General features: G+C 36.3%; 2 protein-coding genes across 2 annotated transcripts; one reads left to right on the top strand and one right to left on the bottom strand.

Moving 5' to 3' along the window:
- Nucleotides 1–1,883: 1,883 nt before the first annotated feature.
- On the bottom strand, nt 1,884–3,331 carry LOC146930189 (uncharacterized). Its single transcript, XM_085707508.1, has 2 exons — nt 3,325–3,331; nt 1,884–2,296 (listed from the first exon to the last, which is right to left on the bottom strand). Exons 1-2 carry the CDS (start codon nt 3,329–3,331, stop codon nt 1,884–1,886), a joined length of 420 nt encoding a protein of 139 aa, XP_085563634.1.
- LOC146930188 (AT-hook motif nuclear-localized protein 2-like) lies at nt 3,330–12,336 on the top strand. The gene is made up of 5 exons (XM_085708284.1): nt 3,330–3,660; nt 6,886–6,953; nt 7,442–7,576; nt 7,958–8,125; nt 11,953–12,336. Exons 1-5 carry the CDS (start codon nt 3,330–3,332, stop codon nt 12,289–12,291), a joined length of 1,041 nt encoding a protein of 346 aa, XP_085564410.1. The 3' UTR covers nt 12,292–12,336.
- Nucleotides 12,337–21,462: the final 9,126 nt, after the last annotated feature.

The following is a 21,462-nucleotide window of genomic DNA, read 5'->3' as shown; positions in this document are numbered from 1 at the left end:
TGTTCAAAGTTTATTATCTGAGCATGGTAACGAATCAACAAATGTTTAGTAACGACATAGCTGAAGCAATATTGCATACGCCCCTGTATGATCATGTTATCCATGATCGTCTCATTTGGAAAGCGGAAAGTAATGGTTGCTATACGGTGTGGAGCTCATACCGCTTATGTGTGGAAGAGTTAATTGATGTTTCTCACCTCGGCCATCCAGCTAATTGGCAAAATATTTGGCGTTTAAAGGTTCCGCCGAAGGTTAAAAATCTGTTATGGCGTATGCGTCGAGGATGCTTACCAACTATAGTTTGTTTGCAAGATAAAGGGGTCTCGTGTCCGAAGAATTGTGAAAGTTGCGGTGCTGATCACGAGGACTTTAATGACCTACTGTTTGAATGTTCTTTTCCTATCCAAGTTTGGAATTCTGCCGGAATTTGGTATGAAGTTCAACATGCAGCCATACAGTCGGATTCAGCTGTTAACTCCATTTTCTACTTGCTACAGAATCTGCCCATGAACTTTCAACAATTTGTTGCTGCTATTTTCTGGAGTTTGTGGAAACATTAAAACCTTAAAATTTGGGAGAATGTTGATGAAAACAATACCCAAGTTGTTGACAGGGCTCGACACTTGATGGAAGACTGGCAGGAAGCCAATCTACCGCAACGTCCCAGCAAGTGACTGCGCAACAGCAACCTGCCACTCCACTGCAAATTCACGCATAGGACTAGAACAGGCCAGTAGGTTCTGTTCATCCGTCTTGGACGCCACTGAGCAATGGAAGATTCAAATGCAATGCAGACACGACTTTTTCGAAACAATTTCAGAGGACAGGCATCGGCGTGTGTATTCGTGATGATTCTGGAACCTTTGTGTTAGCTAAAGTGCTGCAATTTAATCAAGTCTATCCCGTAGCTGTTGGTGAGGCGTTGGGTCTATATCATGCACTTCAATGGTTGCAAGATATGCAATTTGATAATATAGATTTTGAGCTTGATTCAAAAATCACAAGAGATGCTTTCCATTCCCGCACGGTCAATGTTACTGAGTTTGGACATATAATTGACGCGTGCCGATGGATATTTTCCACCTCCTTTACAAACTCCCGCATTGAGTTTATTAGGCGACAAGCGAATGCGGCAGCTCATGCCCTAGCAAGAGAAACCACATCCTTAGCTAGTCCCATTACTTTTTATGTTAGCCCACATTGTATCGAATCTATTATTATATATGAAATGTTTTTTTTAAAGAATTATAAATGAAATGATATATGAGTCTTTCTTTAAAAAAAGAAGTTACGTTTACATTCTGATATCACGTGACCGAACTTCGTAACATTAGCTATAATTTTAAATTCCTGAATTGGGCTAGGAAAAATGATTTCCTAAAATAAAAATTTCATAACATATTAAAAACTAATAAATATCTTATACATCTTTTGCGTGTTGTGTTAGAGACTCTCGCGGACAATTTATTCGGGCTCAAACGAAATGGCAGCGGGCAAATTTGAAAGTTTTGGAGGGGGAGGCAGTAGCCTTACTTAAGGCCCTTCACTTTGCTGATGCGAACAGATGGGACCGGGTTGAGTTCGAGTCAGACTCATCTTCTCTAGTACAGGCTCTATCGTCTCCGGGCCACAGTGATTCGGAATTCTATGCTATTGTTTCTAGTATTATTTATCAATTATCTTTACATTCCAACTTCGAGGTGAAGTTTGTTAGGAGACAAGCGAACATGGTTGCTCATAGTTTAGCTAGGGCGGTCTGTACTTGGGCTAGTCACCGTATTTTTGATTCTTATCCTTCTTGTATTGAACATTTGGTTGATTTTTTTTGGTAGTGTTACAAAGTAACGAGGCAAAAAGAAAAAGAAAAAAAGGGAGAGGCGAAATTAAGTTCCAAGCTTATCTCTCAGGATGAGAGATTCCATGCCAGACGGAGGGCAGTTCCAATGAGCAGAGCACCTTGCATGTGATCCTTCCTTAGCCATAAAATCTGCACACATATTTTGTTCCCTATGAACATGCACCAATGTTGTATTTCCATTTCCATGTAAACCATTTATAATATGAAGGATGTCAGTAGCATAAGTGTGCAAGGTATGATCACGACCATCAATAATCAGGTTTACTGCTTCCAAACAATCACTCTCACAAATAATGTTGACATTACCTTCTTTACTACAAAAATCAAGACCTATCTGGATAGCACATAACTCATCTAATAACGCATCACCTCCAACTTCATAGTGAGAAAAACCAGCTATCCAATCTCCATCGTGGTTGTGAACAACACCACCAACACCTAAACAACCAAAATCTTCTAGAAAACTACCATCAATATTGAGTTTGAGTGTACCTTATGGAGGGGGGATCCAATGAGCTAAGAGGCGCGATGAGTGTGGGTCCAAACCAAGATTGGGATAGTAAGAAATACATTCATCATGTAACAAAAATGTCTTTCGCACCACATCTTGAATGCGCCAATGTTGATCCTCAAAAATAGTATTGTTTCTCCAAAACCAAGATTGGGATAGTAATGTTAATCAACCAATAAACATTGGTTGATTAATGATATTAGTTAACTTTGTTTCGGTCAAAAAATAAAAATATAAATATCTTATACAGTGAATAAAATTCAGAAAAAGCTAAAACATTATAAAACATTAATTTTTTAAATCATAGCAATTAAAATTTTATTTGTCTGATAGAAAAAATCCAATATATTAATTAATTTCATTTTCGTAATCCTCCGGAGTCCATCTTTCACTAATAATATTCCGTAAAAAAAAAATCTTTCACTAATAATATATCAATTCAAAATAACAAGAAAATCGGATACAGCTATTCACAATAAAAGAATTAGTAATAAATATTAATAGATTATTTTGTCCGTTTTATCTCAAATTTCAAACTTGGGAAAGGGGTATTGGCTCCATTCACACACGAATAACAACTCATCAGCCCAATTAATTCTATTCTACTTATGATTTATTTATTTATTGAATATATTTATTTTTATATATAAATATAATTATGCATAGAATTTATTGACTAATATAAATAGGCCTATTTGCTTGAACAAAAATAATAATAATAGGCCTTTTTTTTTTTGACAAAGGAGATACATAAATTCAAGACGAATTCAGAAAATCCATTGAAGAGTAATTTTATGATAAATTTCAGGTAAAAAGAGAATAAAGAAAGCTTTTTATTTTTATTACTTTTTCTTTTAATTTTTCCTTGGAACGTTCTGCAATACCGTGTATTAAAACACAACACACTTCATATTTTTTGCACCACCATCTTCAGAATTTCAAAGGATATCAAAACCATTCATGGAGGATCAAAACCTAAACCTACCTTATACTCTTTCACCCTCTTCAACCCAAAACGAGTCCGAAACAACCAACAATGCTGCCAACATGACGGAAGTTGTGGGAAATGATGCTAGTTCGGACACTGGAGCAAAGTCCAAATCTGGAGGTTCGGAATCTGCTCCGGTAAAAAGGGGCAGGGGGAGGCCTCGAAAGTATGAGGTTGGCGGGAAACCATTGTCTCCGGTGACACCGACACCAGGGCTTGCTGTTCAGCCTTATGTAAGTGAGGAGAAGCGTGGAAGGGGACGTCCTCGTGGTTCTGGAAAATTGCAAATTTTGGCTTCCATTGGTATGAGTTTCTTTTACTTTTCATTGGGTTTTTTTTGTTCCTTTCTGTTTGTGTTTGGAGTTAAGTTTTCATTTTTAATTTTGTTTTTATATTTTTGATATTGTTTGGTTGAGAAGGTTTGTTTTTTTTTTTTGAGGGAGAGAAGGTTTGTTTTTTACACTTGAAACTTGTTGAATTGCTAGTGTGTCGTATCGTTAATTTGGTATAAGTTACACTTTTTTCCTTTTCAATTGTACTCTCAAATAAATTTCTATCGCGGAAAAGTAATTTTGTTTTTCGATTGATTTGATGAGGAATAACTAATAAAGCACATTTCACGTGATAGACGAGTAAGTGTGCCGTATCGTTAATTTGGTATAAGTTGCACTTTTGTCCTTTTCAATTGTACTCTAAAATCAAATCCCAACGCGGAAAAGTAATTTTGTTTTTTGATGGATTTGATGATGAATTAACTAATAAAGCACATTTCACGTGGATCGTAAAATAAAAAAGCATATTTCACGCGATAGACAATCTTGATCGTTGATTTGAGATCAATGTTTCTTATAATACAATTAATTTCACAATATGTGGCAAAGTTACTACATCTAATTGAAAATATGTCTAAATAGGAGATCGAAAATTTCCTACAACACAACCCTATCACCTATTTAGTTTTTTGTTTTTAACTTGTTTCTACTCATTCACCCGTCTCTTATTTATTTTTTTTTGAACAAATCAAAATGGAATATATTGCTCAAAAGGAAGGTGGTTCACCCCGCACAAGGTGTGCTAAAGTGGTGAAACACCCAAAGTCTGATACAAACTACAGGCACCTAACAACGATGCCTGCACCAAAGAAAATAAAAATAAAAATTACATGATACCCATTCAAAATAGTGGGTATCTCCACCAGTCATGAAAACCAAAAGAAATAGTAACAACATTTGAAGAAAGCCGTAAGAAGGAATTTAGCTTCACTCTTTCAACAATGCTGAGAGGATCACCAACCGTACTTTTGAATACACAGTTATTTCTCTCCTTCCAGATTGCCCAAATAGAAGCCAACCAAATAACCTTCAAGTAAACATGAGATGCTCGCGGCAAACCTGCCAAATTAATAAACTGAACAAAATGTTGTTTTACCGAACCATGAAACACACAAGGGATACCAAGCCAATGACACACTAGGTACCAAACTCTCCCAAAGACAGTACACCCAATGAAAAGATGATCCACCGTCTCAGGGATACCACACCCCCCAGCACATAAAATGTCAGCAGTCTGTAACACTTGACGACGCACCAAATTTGCTCTAGTAGGAACTCTATCTTGTAGAAGGCGCCAAGCAAACACAGACACCTTGCAAGGAACACATTTGTGCCACACATCAAGCCCGGCGCCGGTAGATACTTGAACCGCCGAATTAGTTAAGAAACAATAAGTCCCCTTAACCGTATAGCCATGGATTGGGTCGAGTAACCACCGCCACTGGTCCTGGATATTTTCCTGCAAAACAATATTATTTAACAGAGTAACACACTCCCTCACACCATCCTCCTCCCAAGCCAATAAACGACGCCTCCACACCCAACCACCTCCACCCTCCTCCCACCCTGCTCTCGCCATATCCTCCACCGAACACTCCTTATGAACAGCTAACTCGTAAAGGCGACTAAACTGAATTTTTAAAGGAACTCCACCCAACCAGTTATCTGTCCAAAAGAGAGTATTCCTACCGTTACCTATCACCCGCCTAATGTTGTCATCAAACCACCTTCCAACCCCTAACCCACTTCCTTCCCTCACATTACAAATCATTCTCCACCACCTAGATGAATGTCGTCCCCCCTCCTGTAACCGACCTCCAACTTCCCCATACCGTGCCTTTAAAACACGATACCACAATCCATCCTTGTCCACCAACATCCTCCAACACCACTTACCTAATAAAGAAAAATTAAATTCCCCTAACCTCCGAACCCCCAAACCACCTCTACTCATAGGTAAACACACAGAATCCCATTTAATCCAAGCAATTTTTTTAGAGACCTCACACCCACCCCAAATTTTTTTTTTTTAAAAATAGATTCGATAAAGGAGATTATACCTATAGGTGCCTTGAAGAAGGAAAGAAAGTAAACCGGAAGAGAAGACAGGACAGACTTCAAAAGAACCAGACGACCACCAGAAGATAGAAATTTATTATTCCAAGACGACAATCTAGCAGTAATACGATCCAACACAGGTTTCCAAAAACAAAGTTTCCTATCATCACCTCCAATAGGTAACCCCAGATAAACAAAAGGCATTAAACCAGTTTTACAATTCAAAACCGTCTCTTATTTATTATTTGAAGGTTTTAGTTTAAAGTTTTAGTGGAAATTAGATAGTTTTTTTTTCTGTCAAAAAAAAAATATAGTTTTTTTTACTATTACATCATAATTTGTGTTTTTTTTTTTGAACAAGCTAAAATGAGATATATATTATGAACAATGGTGATTTACCGTGCACAAGACGTGCAAAAGGTAAACCAACCAACCGAGATACAACAGTAGGGTGCTATTGAAGAAGAGCACCACAAAAAAGTTACAGTCAATTACACAATAACACCCATGCAAGGGATTGGGTGTTTCCACCAGTCATAATAAGAATAAATAAAAGATGTTATTTTAATTTGTGTTTTATTTTGTTAAAACAAATTATGTTTTATGTTATTTTCTCTCTAATGTTGGATTAATATTTGTTTGGAAGGCTTACATAATGTTGGTTTTTCAATTTCTTTTGAACGCAAAATTTTAGGATGTTATCATAATATTCTTTAATGTGTTTTTCAGATCCAAATTTTAAAACTAAAATAATATAATAAATAAAATTAATTTAAAGATCCTCTCAAAATAATAATAATATAAAGATATAAGTCTTAAATATAAAGATAATATTTAAAGTCCGAATATTTTATTTTCTTTTTACTTTTATCAAGTAAATATTTGTAAAACATTTTACAATGTCGATTATCTATACATAGTCAATAGGCCTTGAAGATACAAGCGCATATATACTTATACCGACTTTATTGAGTCCATTTGAGGTACATCTTGTGCTTGACTGGTTCTCATTATCTTTTTTTTTTTTAATGTACTTCTTTTGGATTCCTCAAAATAAGTAAGATTGTTAAATGATTTTTTTAGGCATGTAATTTTATCTATTTACCATACTTGAAAATGAAACTTATATTTGTGACAGGTGGATGTGTTGGAGAAACGGCTGGAGGAAGCATGTCACCTCATGTGCTGATTGTGAACCCTGGAGAGGTAATTATTATGAGACAAGAGAAAATATATTTCAAATTCTAATTTGTTCCTTTAAAAATGGTTTGAAGTGAACTATTGAGATTAACTTGGTATAACCTATCAATCCAATTTTTTTATTACTATTTAAAAACTTAGAATTATTGTAAATTGGTAACAACTCATTTAAATCTTACTATAGAAGATTAGTTCATGAGGTCCACTATCTGGCGCCAAATTTAGATTCGTCTTCGTTTTGAAATTTGAAAGCAATTTTAAAATTGGATTTGAGTTGGATAATTCAACTGATTGAACCTAATTAGACATTGTATGTGGTTCATTTATTTGAGCGGTCCACCGATATTTATTTGAACCTAATCATAGGTCACTTGACAAAAAAAAAAATTTTCGAAAGTCTTGTCAGTTTGATGTATGGTTTGATTTTTTGAAATATTTCTCAAAAAAATATATGTATTGTATGAGTTTAGAGTTTTGTTTTTGGTGATTTTCAGGATGTGGTTGGAAAGATATTTGCATTTTATCAAAAAGGTCCTTCTTCAGCTGTTTGCATTCTTTCTGCTACTGGCACTATATCAAGTGTCACCCTTCGCCAACCTGGTGTTTCCGATGGTTTTTTGACATACGAGGTACAATTATATAAACAATTAATCTCCTCCTATAAGTATAAATATTAGAAAAATGCTAGCAATACATTTTAACACACAAACACATTCTCTTTAATGTTATCCATATGAATCTTTCGTCACGTCTTTATATCTCAACTCATAAGATGTTACGTTCTACTATTCAACCTATGAAATTTTTATTTCAACAATAATTTTTTAAATGGAAAAATAAGAGGAATGGAGAAATTTATGAAGTGTAAATAAAGATGTAAAAGGGAAATGTGGAAATTTAAACTAAATTTGTAGTCTTTAATAGTACTAATTGGGTAAAGACTTGTGCTATAAATATGTATGTAAATTTGTTATCTTGTTTTGTTGAGTTTTCTCCTTCTGTAAATACAGGGTCACTTTGAGATTTTATCTTTAAGTGGATCATGCACCTTCACTAGTGGTGCTGCTGGTGGTGCACAAAGGAAAATTTGCATGCTGAGTGTTTCATTGGCTAAACCTAATGGAGAGGTTTTTGGAGGTGGTGTTGATAACACATTGATAGCTGCTACTCCTACTCAAGTAAGAATTATTTTCAACATCCATATATGTAGAGTCTGAATTCAATTAGATTAATTTATTTATGTAGAGAATATCCTTTGATTTCATTTTAGATTACAATGTTGTTGTTAATAACCTCTTGAAGCTTTATTTTGCGGTTGCAGTTATGGTTACACTCAGTAAAATATGAAAGGTGATAGTTAGAACCATATAGTGTAAATAGAGCGTCGAAATACTTTTACGAGGAATTCTAAACCTCTAAACTTTACCTAAGGGTAACATCTCGGTAATGTTTCGGTCAAAAGCCTCTAGGTAATGTTTACGAGGGGCAAAAATTTCTTGAATTTCTTTATTGAAAAGTGGTTAGGGTTTCAATCCCTGACTCTAGCATGTTAAAAAAAACATGGTTGGCAAAAGAAGACTTATCTTGTGTGTCTAATAGATTCTCCAATGATGATTAGTCACTTCTAAATAATAGTGAATACTTTGTGCCTATAACATGATTTAAAAAAAATATTGATGATTAATTGTTTTCAAATCCTTGTTATTGAATTATCTTTGTGTTGCATTGTCACACACTGAAATCTCTCTTTTTCTACAAGCTTATTTTGGCAACTTTCAAGCAAACCATAAGCAATCAAATCAAGAGAAAGCACTCATCAGTACCTTCAACTGCTCCAAACATGCTGGCGAGAGAAAAATAACTCAAAAGTTCCCAAGTTAACAACAGAAGGAGAACCTAGCTGCCTAATTGCAACAACAACAAATACTAATGGTGTAATAATAGAAGATAATGTCACTATTGTTGCTGATGAAAATGTTCAATCCGATTCTATTCCTCGTAATGGTATCGATCTTGAAAGCCAGACACCGGAGCCTGTTAAAAGATCTCCAGATTTTGATGCCAACCATGTTCCAGAAATATGAAGCACCTCTCTTCAACCTTTGAGTTATGCAGGACATAATTTCCCTCCCTCCCTCTCTCTCTCTCTCTCTCTCTCTCTCTCTCTCTCTCTCTCTCTCTCTCTCTCATATTCTTTATTGCATATGCTAGCAACATGTTTGTTTAGTGTTTGACTTTGTTGAAAGTGAAAGTTGTAAATCTAGTTTGGCATGCAGAAAACTTAGGGAATACAATGGATGAAAAATAATATTGGCAAACTCGTTAGTTACCGGATCACAATTAGTGTCATAGAATATAAGCTGTTTTATGTTGTATGATATGTTTGCATTTATGTCATTATTGTATTGAAAACTTATAAGTATTTTGTAATTTATCGGTTCTTTTTCATTAAATTTATTTTGATATCTATTAAAGGATTTTCTTATGGCTCGTAATCCCGCTTTTTTAGTTAAATAAGCTTCTGAAAAGTCTTAATCTTTTCTATTTTAAAGAAGTCTCACCTGACCTAACATAGGTTAGGCCGTAGACCCCTATAATTCAGACAAACATATTCCCACCCCTAATTACTATATGATCCATATACATTATATTATAGCTTAAATTTTGAGGGGGGAGTCTAATATAGATTTTAGTAATATTTAATTAAATAATAAGCTATAACCAAGGTCCACTTTTTGACCATTTTTAAGAGTTTCATGTTAAACACATCGAAAATCTACGCAAGAGCGCTTAGATGAGATGACATGGATCTCTTGTAGCTTAACCAAGGTCCTGGTTCAAATCCAACCTTGGGCACGCAGCAGTGTTAAAACTCTTAGGGAGAGCTTGTCACCATTTGGGTCCTTCAATGCTTGAGAGATTAGTCTTCGTAGTTGCGCGCGGAGGATACCCGGTTTACACAAAAACACATCCAAAATCTAAATACTTTTTATTAAGTTTTTCTTTTTTAGTACTTTTCGTCTAGAAATCTATTGAATTCATCCGCTCTTTATTATTTTTGTTTTATTTTATTTCAATCTTCACTGTTTATCTTCAAAAGAGGAATTAAAATCCATGACTCATTGACAAAAACAACTGACGACTCTACCATTTTTAACAGAAAAATATACTACACACAGAGAAAACTAAAGGGTATTCCAATCTATATACATTTTTCGTTTTCAAACCTTTTTTTCCCAACCTACATACACATAAAGCATTAAAAAAAAGTGCAACAAGGAGAAGCTCAAATCGTTAAAAACGGACAAGCCCAAAAACAGATAGCTCGTTGAATTTCTTATTACCTGAACCAACATTCATCGATATATAAATGACCTATTATATATATATATATATATAATAGGTCATTGAATTTCATTCATAATTAAGTGTATAATACATGTTGGAACATCAACACAAAGAGCTTTGAAAATGAAACTATTTCTGGCACTAGTACCTGTCGTGGAGCTCCGTCTGTATCTCGTTTATTGTTTGCTGATGACTACTGCTTTTTGTTCTTTAAAGCGGAAGAAAACCAGGCACAAGTTATGAAAAATATTCTGAACACTTATGAGGCGGCGTCTGGCCAAGCAATTAGTTTGCCGAAGTCAGAAATTTTCTACCGTAGAAATGTGTCTGATGCTCTGAAGAATAACATTACCAATATTTTGGCGGTCCAGGCTGTCTTAGGAACAGGTAAGTACTTAGGTATGCCATCCATGATAGGAAGGGATAGGACGCCTACGTTTGCTTTTATCAAAGACCGTGTGTGGCAAAGAATCAACTCTTCGAGTATCAAGTGTCTTTTGAAGGCGGGACAGGAGGTTATGATTAAGTTTGTACTCCTAGCTATTTCGTCCTATGTAATGAGTCTTTTCCAAATACCAGATACACTCATTACATCTATTGAAAGGATGATGAACTCGTTTTGGTGGGGCCGTGGTAGAAGCACTCACAGAGGAATAAATTGGTTGAGTTGGGAAAAGTTGTCCTTTTCAAGGATCTCTCGGCTTTAAATCTTGCAATGTTAGGAAAGCAAGCGTGGAAATTTCTTTCGGAACCTCAATCCCTTGTCTCTCGCACTTTTAAGGTTCGATACTTTCCGAATAAGTCATTTCTTGATGCTAACATTGGTCACAATCCGAGTTATGTTTGGCGGAGCATTCTACGTTCCCGTTTCATTGTCTGTGGTGGAGCAAGATGGAGCATTGGCTATGGTGCAACTATCCCTATTCCTCTGTGAGTCTTGCACCTTCACTAGTGGTGCTGCTGGTGGTGCACAAAGGAAAATTTGCATGCTGAGTGTTTCATTGGCTAAACCTATATAATGGAGAGGTTTTTGGAGGTGGTGTTGATAACACATTGATAGCTGCTACTCCTACTCAAGTATGAATTATTTTCAATATCCATATATGTAGAGTCTGAATTCAATTAGATTAATTTATATATGTAGAGAATATCCTTTGATTTCATTTTAGATTACAATGTTGTTGTTAATAACCTCTTGAAGCTTTATTTTGCGGTTGCAGTTATGGTTACACTCAGTAAAATATGAAAGGTGATAGTTAGAACCATATAGTGTAAATAGAGCGTCGAAATACTTTTACGAGGAATTCTAAACCTCTAAACTTTACCTAAGGGTAACATCTCGGTAATGTTTCGGTCAAAAGCCTCTAGGTAATGTCTATGAGGGGCAGAATTTCTTGAATTTTTTTATTGAAAAGTGGTTAGGGTTTCAATCCCTAATCCTACATGTTAAAAAAAAAACATGGTCGGCAGAAGAGAACTTACTTTATGTGTCTAATAGATTCTCCAACGAGATTAGTCACTTCTAAATAATAGTGAATACTTTGTGCCTATAACATGGTTATAAAAAAATATTGATGATTAATTGTTTTCAAATCCTTGTTATTGAATTATCTTTGTGTTGCATTGTCACACACTTAAATCTCTCTTTTTCTACCAGCTTATTTTGGCAACTTTCAAGCAAACCATAAGCAATCAAATCAAGAGAAAGCACTCATCAGTACCTTCAACTGCTCCAAACATGCTGACTAATCAAGATTCAGCAAGAGAAAATAACTCGAAAGTTCCCAAGTTAACAACAGAAGGAGAACCAGGCTGCCTAACTGAATCAACAACAAATACTAATGGTGTAATAGGAGAAGATAATGTCATTATTGCTGCTGATGAAAATGTTCATTCCAATTCTATTGGTCGTAACGGTATTGATCTTGAGAGCCAGACACCGGAGCCTGTTAAAAGATCTCCAGATTTTGATGCCAACCATGTTCCTGTAATATGAAGCACCTCTCTTCAACCTTTGAGTTATGCAGAACATAATTTCTCTCCCCCCTCTCTCTCTCTCTCATATTTTTTATTGCATATGTTAGCAACATGTTTGTTTAGGGTATGACTTTGTCGGAACTTGGAAGTGAAAGTTGTAAATCTAGTTTTCTTAGGTGGCATGCAGAAAACTTGGGGAATACAATGGATGAAAAATAATATTTGCAGTCTCACTAATTGGATTTTTATTGATGAGAGGATTTTCATCGTTCCTAATACACCAAGCATGGTTGGGAACATCAAAATACACCTTATATTCTATGTAACTAAGTCTTTGCGCTCACTTTGTTTGTGTGATATTCAAGTTTAACTTGACATTGGAAAGTTGAAAAGTATGTCTGGACTACTCGTCAACAGTTCAATGTAGAGCTTAATCGTTACCAGATTACAATCAGTGTCATAGATTAGAAGTTGTTTTATGTTGTATAATAGGTTTGCATTTATGTAATTATTGTATTAAAAATTTGTAAATATTTCGTAATTTATCAATTTTTTTTATCAAATTTAATTTGATATCTAGTATCAAACATCTTCCTAGATGTAACATTTACCTAAGTATACCGACTTGATACACGCAAAGGATTTTCTTATGGCTCGTAATCCAGCCTTTTCAGTTAGATAAGCTTCCGAAAGGTCTTAATCTTTTCTATTTTAATAAAAAGTCTCACCTAATCTAAGATAGGTTAGGCCGTAGACCCCTATAATCTGGTCTAACATATTCCCACCCCTAATTACAATTTGATGCATACATTCTAGTTTAAATTTGAGGGGAGCCTCTAACATAGATTTTAGTAATATTTAATATAATATACTTTTTTTTTCTCAATTATTTATTATTACATAGGTCCACCTTTTGACCATTTTTACGAGTTTCGTATTAAACACACCCAGAATCTGAATACTTCTCATTAAGTTTTTCTTATGGTTGGTACTTTTCCTCTATAAATCTATTGAATTCATCCACTATTTTTTTAGCAAGACAGTCAAGGGAAAGCAACGACATCCCAACTAGGTTGGCACCTCGAAGAACCCCCATCCTATGCCGCCATGCTCAAATAAAATTTTATTAAAAATAGGGGAAAAATATATACAAGAGGGGGGACTAGGCCAAAACCCTTAAAACAGGAAGCAAAAAACGGAAACAGCCAATAACAGTCGCCTAAGGAAACTTGTAATTAGGCATACCACAAAGATCCTTAAAAAAATTCAGCCTGCAAAGTGTGAGGCAACACCGAGAACCAAACCGCACCCTGAAGCGAATGACCCATATTAGCTAACAAATATGTGCAACAGTTGCATTCTCTAAAAATATTTGAAGAAATAACTTGTATCCCTTGATTACAAGCATTGTGCCAATGATTGCGAAGCATAACCGGTACCAAAGAACGGTTTTTGAAAATTGAGAGGGCACTAGTGGAATCACTCTCTAACCATATGTTTCTCCATCCGTTGTGTGCCGCATACTCCAGAGCCAGAATAAAACCATGAATTTCAGCGTAAAAAACATAAGTCATTCCCAGATTAAAAGAAAAGGCACCAAGGAAAGTACCTAAATGATCTCAAAACCAACATCCACTAGCACCATGATTTCCAATGACCAAGCCATCTGTATTCACTTCCAAATCACCAACAGAATTTCTCTAAGCTGACGATTATGCAGGGAAACCGAAAAAGAATCAAGAAGCTTAGCATCAACAACAATACACTTACCCTGGAAATATTACCACTCATATTGATCGAGGCATGAAGCCACACCTGCGCTGCATGAAGAGGAGCCGTGTTCAGGGAAAACCGCAAGGTATTTATGGACAACCAAATCAAGTGCAAGGTGTGCACCACTGCAGCCACATAGATATCCTGAGCTTCAGAGGAGCAACGCCGCAAAATAGAAATAAGCACCGACGGAAAAGAAGTAACATCCAAGGACATCCAAGGCAAGGTTTAATTTACCACCAAGCCAATTCCAAAGCGCCATTCCAAAGGGGCATCGAAGAAACAGATGTTTAGAAGTTTCATCAGTCTTCAAACAAAAATTGCAGACTGAAACAATAATACATCCCCGGAAATGAAGGTTCTCGTCTTTGGGCATTTTACCATGCATGAGACGCCAATAAATAAAAGAATGGCAAGGTGGAATGCAAGTCTTCCATATCATAGCAGCCTGAGGAATAATAACATCAACCGACCGCAAGAAAGCGAAAGCTTGTTTAGCATAAAGCTTACCATCAGTGGAATGAGACCAAACAAGAGAATCATGAAGGTAAGTACGAGGAATAACAATGGAGTCTAGCCGATCTGCCACTCCAGAAGAATCTAACACCTCCGAAGGAATGTCTCAGCCACCATTAATAATAACATCTGCCACGGAACTAGTAAAATCCGCATGAAAAATAGGCGCAATCTGCAAGATAGAAACCAATGGTTCACCAAGCCAGTTATCCGTCCAAAAAAGAATATTTATTCCGGTTCCCACAATACATAAAGAGTTGGAAGAAATAGAACCAAAATGCACTTTAATACCACACCAAACTAAAGATTTAAAATAGTGCTAAGTCGGTTGCCCATTTGGGAAATAAACGCTTCCGTAGCAACCCCGACCATTGAGACTCCTCCGACAAAAGCTGCTAAGGTAACTGTAACATTAAGGACTAAACCTTACGAGTACGAATATCACCACCCCAAATATTATTATTTTTTATCCAAGTATCTAACTTATGCAAAAGTCGTATAGGCCACATGTAGATATGGAATGAATAAACAGGCATACCATGAATAATGGACTTAACCAATTGAACTCTTCCCATAATCAAAAGCATTGTATCTTTCCTAGTCTCAAGCTTCACCCTTATTCTATCTGTGATTAGCTAAAAATAAGAACACTTTGGTTTCCCCTTAAAAACTGTTTTCCCCTTAAAAACACACCGCGGGAATAGGAAATATGCACAATCATGCCCGCATTACGAGCCATGGACAGGGCCCTGCTAAGAACCTCCTCTGCAAGACAAAAAAGGAGCGAGGACAGGGGATCCCCTTGACAAACACGACGAGCACAACAAAAAAAACCCCACTACCCTGGCATTCACAGGAATAGAATGCCAAGCCGATTGCAGAATAGCTAAAATCCAATCAGCGAAACCAAACTAGTGTAACACCGCAATCAAAAAATTCCAGTCCAAAATATCAAAAGTTTTCTTAATATCCACCTTCAGCGCAACATTTCCTCCATATTGTTGTTTGTCAATTAAGATGATGGCCTCATATGCCAAAATAACACACTCAGAAATGTTGTAATCCTGAATAAAGCCTAGTTGCTCAATAGAGATAATACACATAGTAATGAGAGGCATCCTGTTTGCTAAAATTTTAATTACAATTTTAAACTGAAAATTCGCCAGAGCTATAAGACAGAAGTCACCCATAGCCTGCTGATAAGTGTTTAAAAGTGATATATTTCATATGGGAGTTTAGGCATTTTAGTGACTTGTTTTGCAAGATTCTCTATGGAAAACTCCAAATATTGTGTAAATATGTCATTTATGCTTTTGCGCCTTATTCTACCCTTTTTGTGCAGGAAAATACAAGCAAGGAGCAAGAAACGTCAAAGTTCAAAGTCATACGCCATTAGCGTGTCCTACGCTATTAGCGTGATGAAGAAATGCCCAAGGCCAGAGAGATACGCCAATGGCGCACCTGGGGCGTGAATCTGGAGCACTCTTGAAGAATACGCTATTAGCGTATACTGAGCTATTAGCGTACATGCTCCAGAGAGCTACGCCATTAGCGCATCTGGAGCGAAGCTGGTCATGAAGAAACACACAATTAGCGTGGGTTACGCTATTAGCGTAAAAACTCCAGAGGGACACGCCATTAGCGTAGCTGGAGCGTAGGAGCAGGGCAAGACCAACGTGGCACAATCCCATTGGCCACAAACTTAAACCGCCACACTGCGCTATTAGCGTATATTTCGCTATTAGTGCAGGTGTAAAAACACAGGCCCTTTAAATAGCATTTTTACCTCTCTTTTAGGAAATTCACTATTCCATTGATATTTTTATACATTCTAAGAGAGAGGCCAGAGCTATTTCCAGGAGAGAAACACAAAGCAATTGGTTTAGGAGTAGATTCAACTCAAGATCGCTTTGGACACGAAGGATCTTGACATGGAATCTTCATCTTTCCTTCATCCTTTGCATAGTATACATGTCTATGTGTAGCTATCATCTACTTGTAGTATTGAGGTAAACAAACAAGTTATTATGTAATCTTTTGATCTTTTAATGTATAAGGTTCTAGCTTAATGATTCAATATTGTTGTTATTCTTGTGTTTAATGCTTTCAAAGAGATTCAAGATGATTTGGACACGAACTCTTGAATCTAGAACTAGAATAACAATCTATCTTAAGTTATATCATTCCTGACAAGTTTGTAAACCTTTGATAATTGCTTTTAATCAAGAATTTAATGCTTTCGGATATTTAATTAGGGTGGACACGGTCGATTAAGTTATTCGATCGACTTTGTTATCGTTTAAGGGATTTTGACACGAATGTTTAAACGCTAACTTAGGAATAACGATGTCGCTTTGGACACGAAGGAGTTGTAGAAATGATTGTGATAATATTGGTTATAAAGCTAGAGTCTGTTAATCGATCGAGAGATTGCTGCTGTTATGCTTGCTCGTTATCTTATACCGCAAGCGAAATAGTTCGATCTTCTCTCATTTTTACTTTTATGTCGTTTAGGAACATAGTTTTACAAACAAACAACTTATACTCGATACCTTAATGTGAACTATTGTGAAGACGCTTATGATATACGCAACTCCCTGTGGAGACGATATTAAAATACTTACTTTGTTTGATGCAAAAATACTACATCAAAATGGCGCCGTTGCCGGGGAATTCATTAATTGAATCCCTATCAAATGGGATTTGGTTCCCTCTCACATGGGAAGTCCAAGAAAAAACATCAGCAAGGGTGGTGGGTGAGGCATCAGGAACAGCATTGCAATAGAACTCCTTGACTAAGTCAGTGTTAATTTCAGATGCGGGAACAAGGAGTTTGTGCCACTTGCGATCAATGAACATGTGGAGGAAATCTGAGTGTTCACCATCTGGGTGAATGTTAAATGTTTTCTCATGCCAGGTTTTGTATTGAGAGGGACATCATGAACAAGGGTAGGTATTTTGTGAAGAATGACAGGGGAGAGATCAGGCATGCACTCACCAAAGAGATGAATGCTAAGGCCTGCTTAGTGTTCCAATTTCTTGTCCATAATGCTTTACCCAGAGCCCATACATCTGATGCCCCAAAGGCTGTTCTACCTCTCATTTGGTGTATTATGAAGAAAGTGAAAGTTGATATTGCTCGCATCATAGCCAATGAGATCAAAGCTGTGGCGTTAAAGGTTGCCACAGGTGCAAAAAAGGTTGCATTGTTCTACCCGGGACTCATCATGGCCTTGCTTAAGGCCCATGGAGTGGCCATTACTGGACCCTTTGATGAAGACATTTAGGGGACCATTACTGACACTTTTATTCGTACCTGGGAGAAGAGAGAGTAGAGGTGCGCCCAAAACCACTTTTCTGATGATGAGGGTGGCCCATCTGAGGGCATTGGTTCCTTTGATTTTTCAGGTTTGCAGACTTTCATGCTGGAGCAGCAGATGCATAACCAGTATGTGAGGGACCAGAACAGCTTCTTAATGGATCATAATGAGGCAATTTGGAGGAGCAACATGGGCATACATCAGAGCCTCTATAATGCTCACATGTATCCGGGAAATGCTGATTACCCGATTATGACTCCTGACCAGTACCAGAGCTTTGTTCATTGGCCTGAGGGCAGGCCAGGACCTTATGTGGAGGTGGCAGATGCTGTAGATGATGAGGCTACACCTGATCCTGATGATGCAGGAGGTGAAGATGATGATGTGTATGAGGATCTTGAGATGGACGATGCTGATGATGATCAGTGATGTGATCATGGGTTTTTAGTGATGTTTTTATTTCTGCTTTCGAACTCTATGTTTTTATTTTATTGTTTGTTGAAACTTATGTTATTTGGTTGTATTTTGTACTCTTCAAGCACTGTGGTTTTTAGTGCTTGATTTGATACTTTGTTACTTTATATTTGGTTTAATAACTTATCTTGTGGATTTTAACTTATGTTTTGGATGAAATTTTTGTTTAAATCTTGCTTGTGTCTCTCAAAAGAAAATTGCTCATGAACAATAAATTTTAAAGTGCTCCATGGAGCCATGTTTGAGCAAAAGCAGGTGAGTGATAATGATATTACTTGTGAGAAAGCGTAAAGCCAAGGTATTGGTTTCCTGTTATTCTAGGTTTTTAATAAGAATTTGAAACTTGTACTTTGCACAAAATATATATCATTTAATTCTTTTCATAAACATAAATATTTTTGAACCACTTAGTACTTAACCTAAATGTGAGGTAACTTCAATCTGTTGTATATATGCTGGAGACCGATAATCACCGTCTAACTTGTTTTAGTTATGTTAAATCTGATAATTATTTTGAATTGTTTGAAAGCATGGAAAGGATCAAGGCACTTTTTGAATTAAGAGTAACCTACTTGACCACATAAAGCCTACCTGTGAGAAGAGCGAGTATCTGATACCCCAATCTGAGCCAAAGGAATCAAGTCCTCAAACATGAACTGTCAATATTCATAAGCACAATGCTCATTGAATTTGCCAGAAATTTTTCAAAAATCCAGTTCATGGTTGACTCTTATAGGACTTTGATTTTGTTTACTTTGTTGAACCCTTAACCTTTTTGTACTTTGTCCCTTGCCTTAGGATAGGGGAACATTCAATTAGAGTTTTGTTGTATTCAAGTTGGGGAGAAAAGGAGGCATTATATGTCAAGTTTATGGTGAAATTGTTAAAATAACCTGACAACATTGAACCAAAGAAAAAGTTGTACATTTGAAAAAGAAAAGAAAAGAAAAGAAAAGAAAAAGAAGAAAAAGAAAGGAAAAAAATCAAAAATAGAATAAGTTGTCAAGGTTATTGGTTTGATTGTTAATCACCAAAGGTTGTAATTATTGGTAGGGAAGATATTGGATTTCAAGTTGTGATACAAAGAATGTTCCTCTTTGATAGGCTTTCTGATCAATTGCCCCACATATGACATTTCTTTTGTAGCCCGGCCAAGTTATAACCCTTGAAAGACCTTTTGATCCATGCTTTTGTGATTTTTTAGACGATATTTGGATGGACACCTAACTTAATCAGGATGTTAGCATGATTGTTGGATGTGCGTTCATTGTCCTTGCTTATTGTTATCATAGTATTTCATTTACTTTTAAAGAAGTGTGTTAGGTGTGGTTCATAGATAGTTATGTTTATGTTTTGAAGTTTATGATGTATATTTTGTGCTTAGGACATTTTTCGCATTCTTAGTTTGCATCTAGAGTAGCGGAGGACTTCATGCTTGCCCGCGCGATCATATTTGAATCACCATTTGTTTATTTTTTTTGTTTTGAATTGTTTGACACCTTGTTGAAAACCTTGTCCAAAGCCTTGTTAGTTTCCTTTTCAATTGATTTGTTTGAGGACAAACAAAAAGCCAAGTTGGGGAGAGTTTGATAAGTGTTTAAAAGTGATATATTTCATATGGGAGTTTAGGCATTTTAGTGACTTGTTTTGCAAGATTCTCTATGGAAAACTCCAAATATTGTGTAAATATGTCATTTATGCTTTTGATCCTTATTCTACCCTTTTTGTACATGAAAATACAAGCAAGGAGCAAGAAACGTCAAAGTTCAAAGTCATACGCCATTAGCGTGTCCTACGCTATTAGCGTGATGAAGAAATGCCCAAGGCCAGAGAGATACGCCAATGGCGCACTTGGGGCGTGGATCTGGAGCACTCTTGAAGAATACGCTATTAGCGTATACTGAGCTATTAGCGTACAGGCTCCAGAGTGCTACGCCATTAGCGCACCTGGAGCGAAGCTGGTCATGAAGAAACACGCTATTAGCGTGGGTTACGCTATTAGCGTAAAAACTCCAGAGGGACACGCCATTAGCGTAGCTGGAGCGTAGGAGCAGGGCAAGACCAACGTGGCACAATCCCATTGGCCACAAACTTAAACCGCCACACTGCGCTATTAGCGTATATTTCGCTATTAGCGCAGGTGTAAAAACACAGGCCCTTTAAATAGCATTTTTACCTTTCTTTTAGGAAATTCACTATTCCATTGATATTTTTATACATTCTAAGAGAGAGGTCAGAGCTATTTCCAGGAGAGAAACACAAAGCAATTGGTTTAGGAGTAGATTCAACTCAAGATCGCTTTGGACACGAAGGATCTTGACATGGAATCTTCATCTTTCCTTCATCCTTTGCATAGTATACATGTCTATGTGTAGCTATCATCTACTTGTAGTATTGAGGTAAACAAACAAGCTATTATGTAATCTTTTGATCTTTTAATGTATAAGGTTCTAGCTTAATGATTCAATATTGTTGTTGTTCTTGTGTTTAATGCTTTCAAAGAGATTCAAGATGATTTGGACACGAACTCTTGAATCTAGAACTAGAATAACAATCTATCTTAAGTTATATCATTCCTGACAAGTTTGTAAACCTTTGATAATTGCTTTTAATCAAGAATTTAATGCTTTCAGATACTTAATCAGGCTGGACACGGTCGATTAAGTTATCCGATCGACTTTGTTATCGTTTAAGGGATTTGGACACGAATGTTTAAATGCTAACTTAGAAATAACGATGTCGCTTTGGACACGAAGGATGTTGTAGAAATGATTGTGATAATATTGGTTATAAAGCTAGAGTCTGTTAATCGATCGAGAGATTGCTGCTGTTATGCTTGCTCGTTATCTTATACCGGAAGCGAAATAGTTCGATCTTCTCTCGTTTTTACTTTTATGTCGTTTAGGAACATAGTTTTACAAACAAACAACTTATACTCGATACCTTAATGTGAACTATTGTGAAGACTCTTATGATATACGCAACTCCCTGTGGAGACGATATTAAAATACTTACTTTGTTTGATGCAAAAATAATACATCACCTGCGCCCGTGTGACCTTGGGAATGAGAACAATCAAATTAGAATTAGTGTTATGAGCTAAGACA

The sequence above is a fragment of the Medicago sativa genome, chromosome 4 (genome assembly GCF_051527215.1).
Source record: "Medicago sativa cultivar Bolivia chromosome 4, Bolivia_mono, whole genome shotgun sequence".
Classification (NCBI taxonomy): domain Eukaryota; kingdom Viridiplantae; phylum Streptophyta; class Magnoliopsida; order Fabales; family Fabaceae; genus Medicago; species Medicago sativa.
The sequence above is the reverse complement of the archived record's forward strand: the minus strand, read 5'-3'. Positions and strand labels throughout refer to the sequence as shown.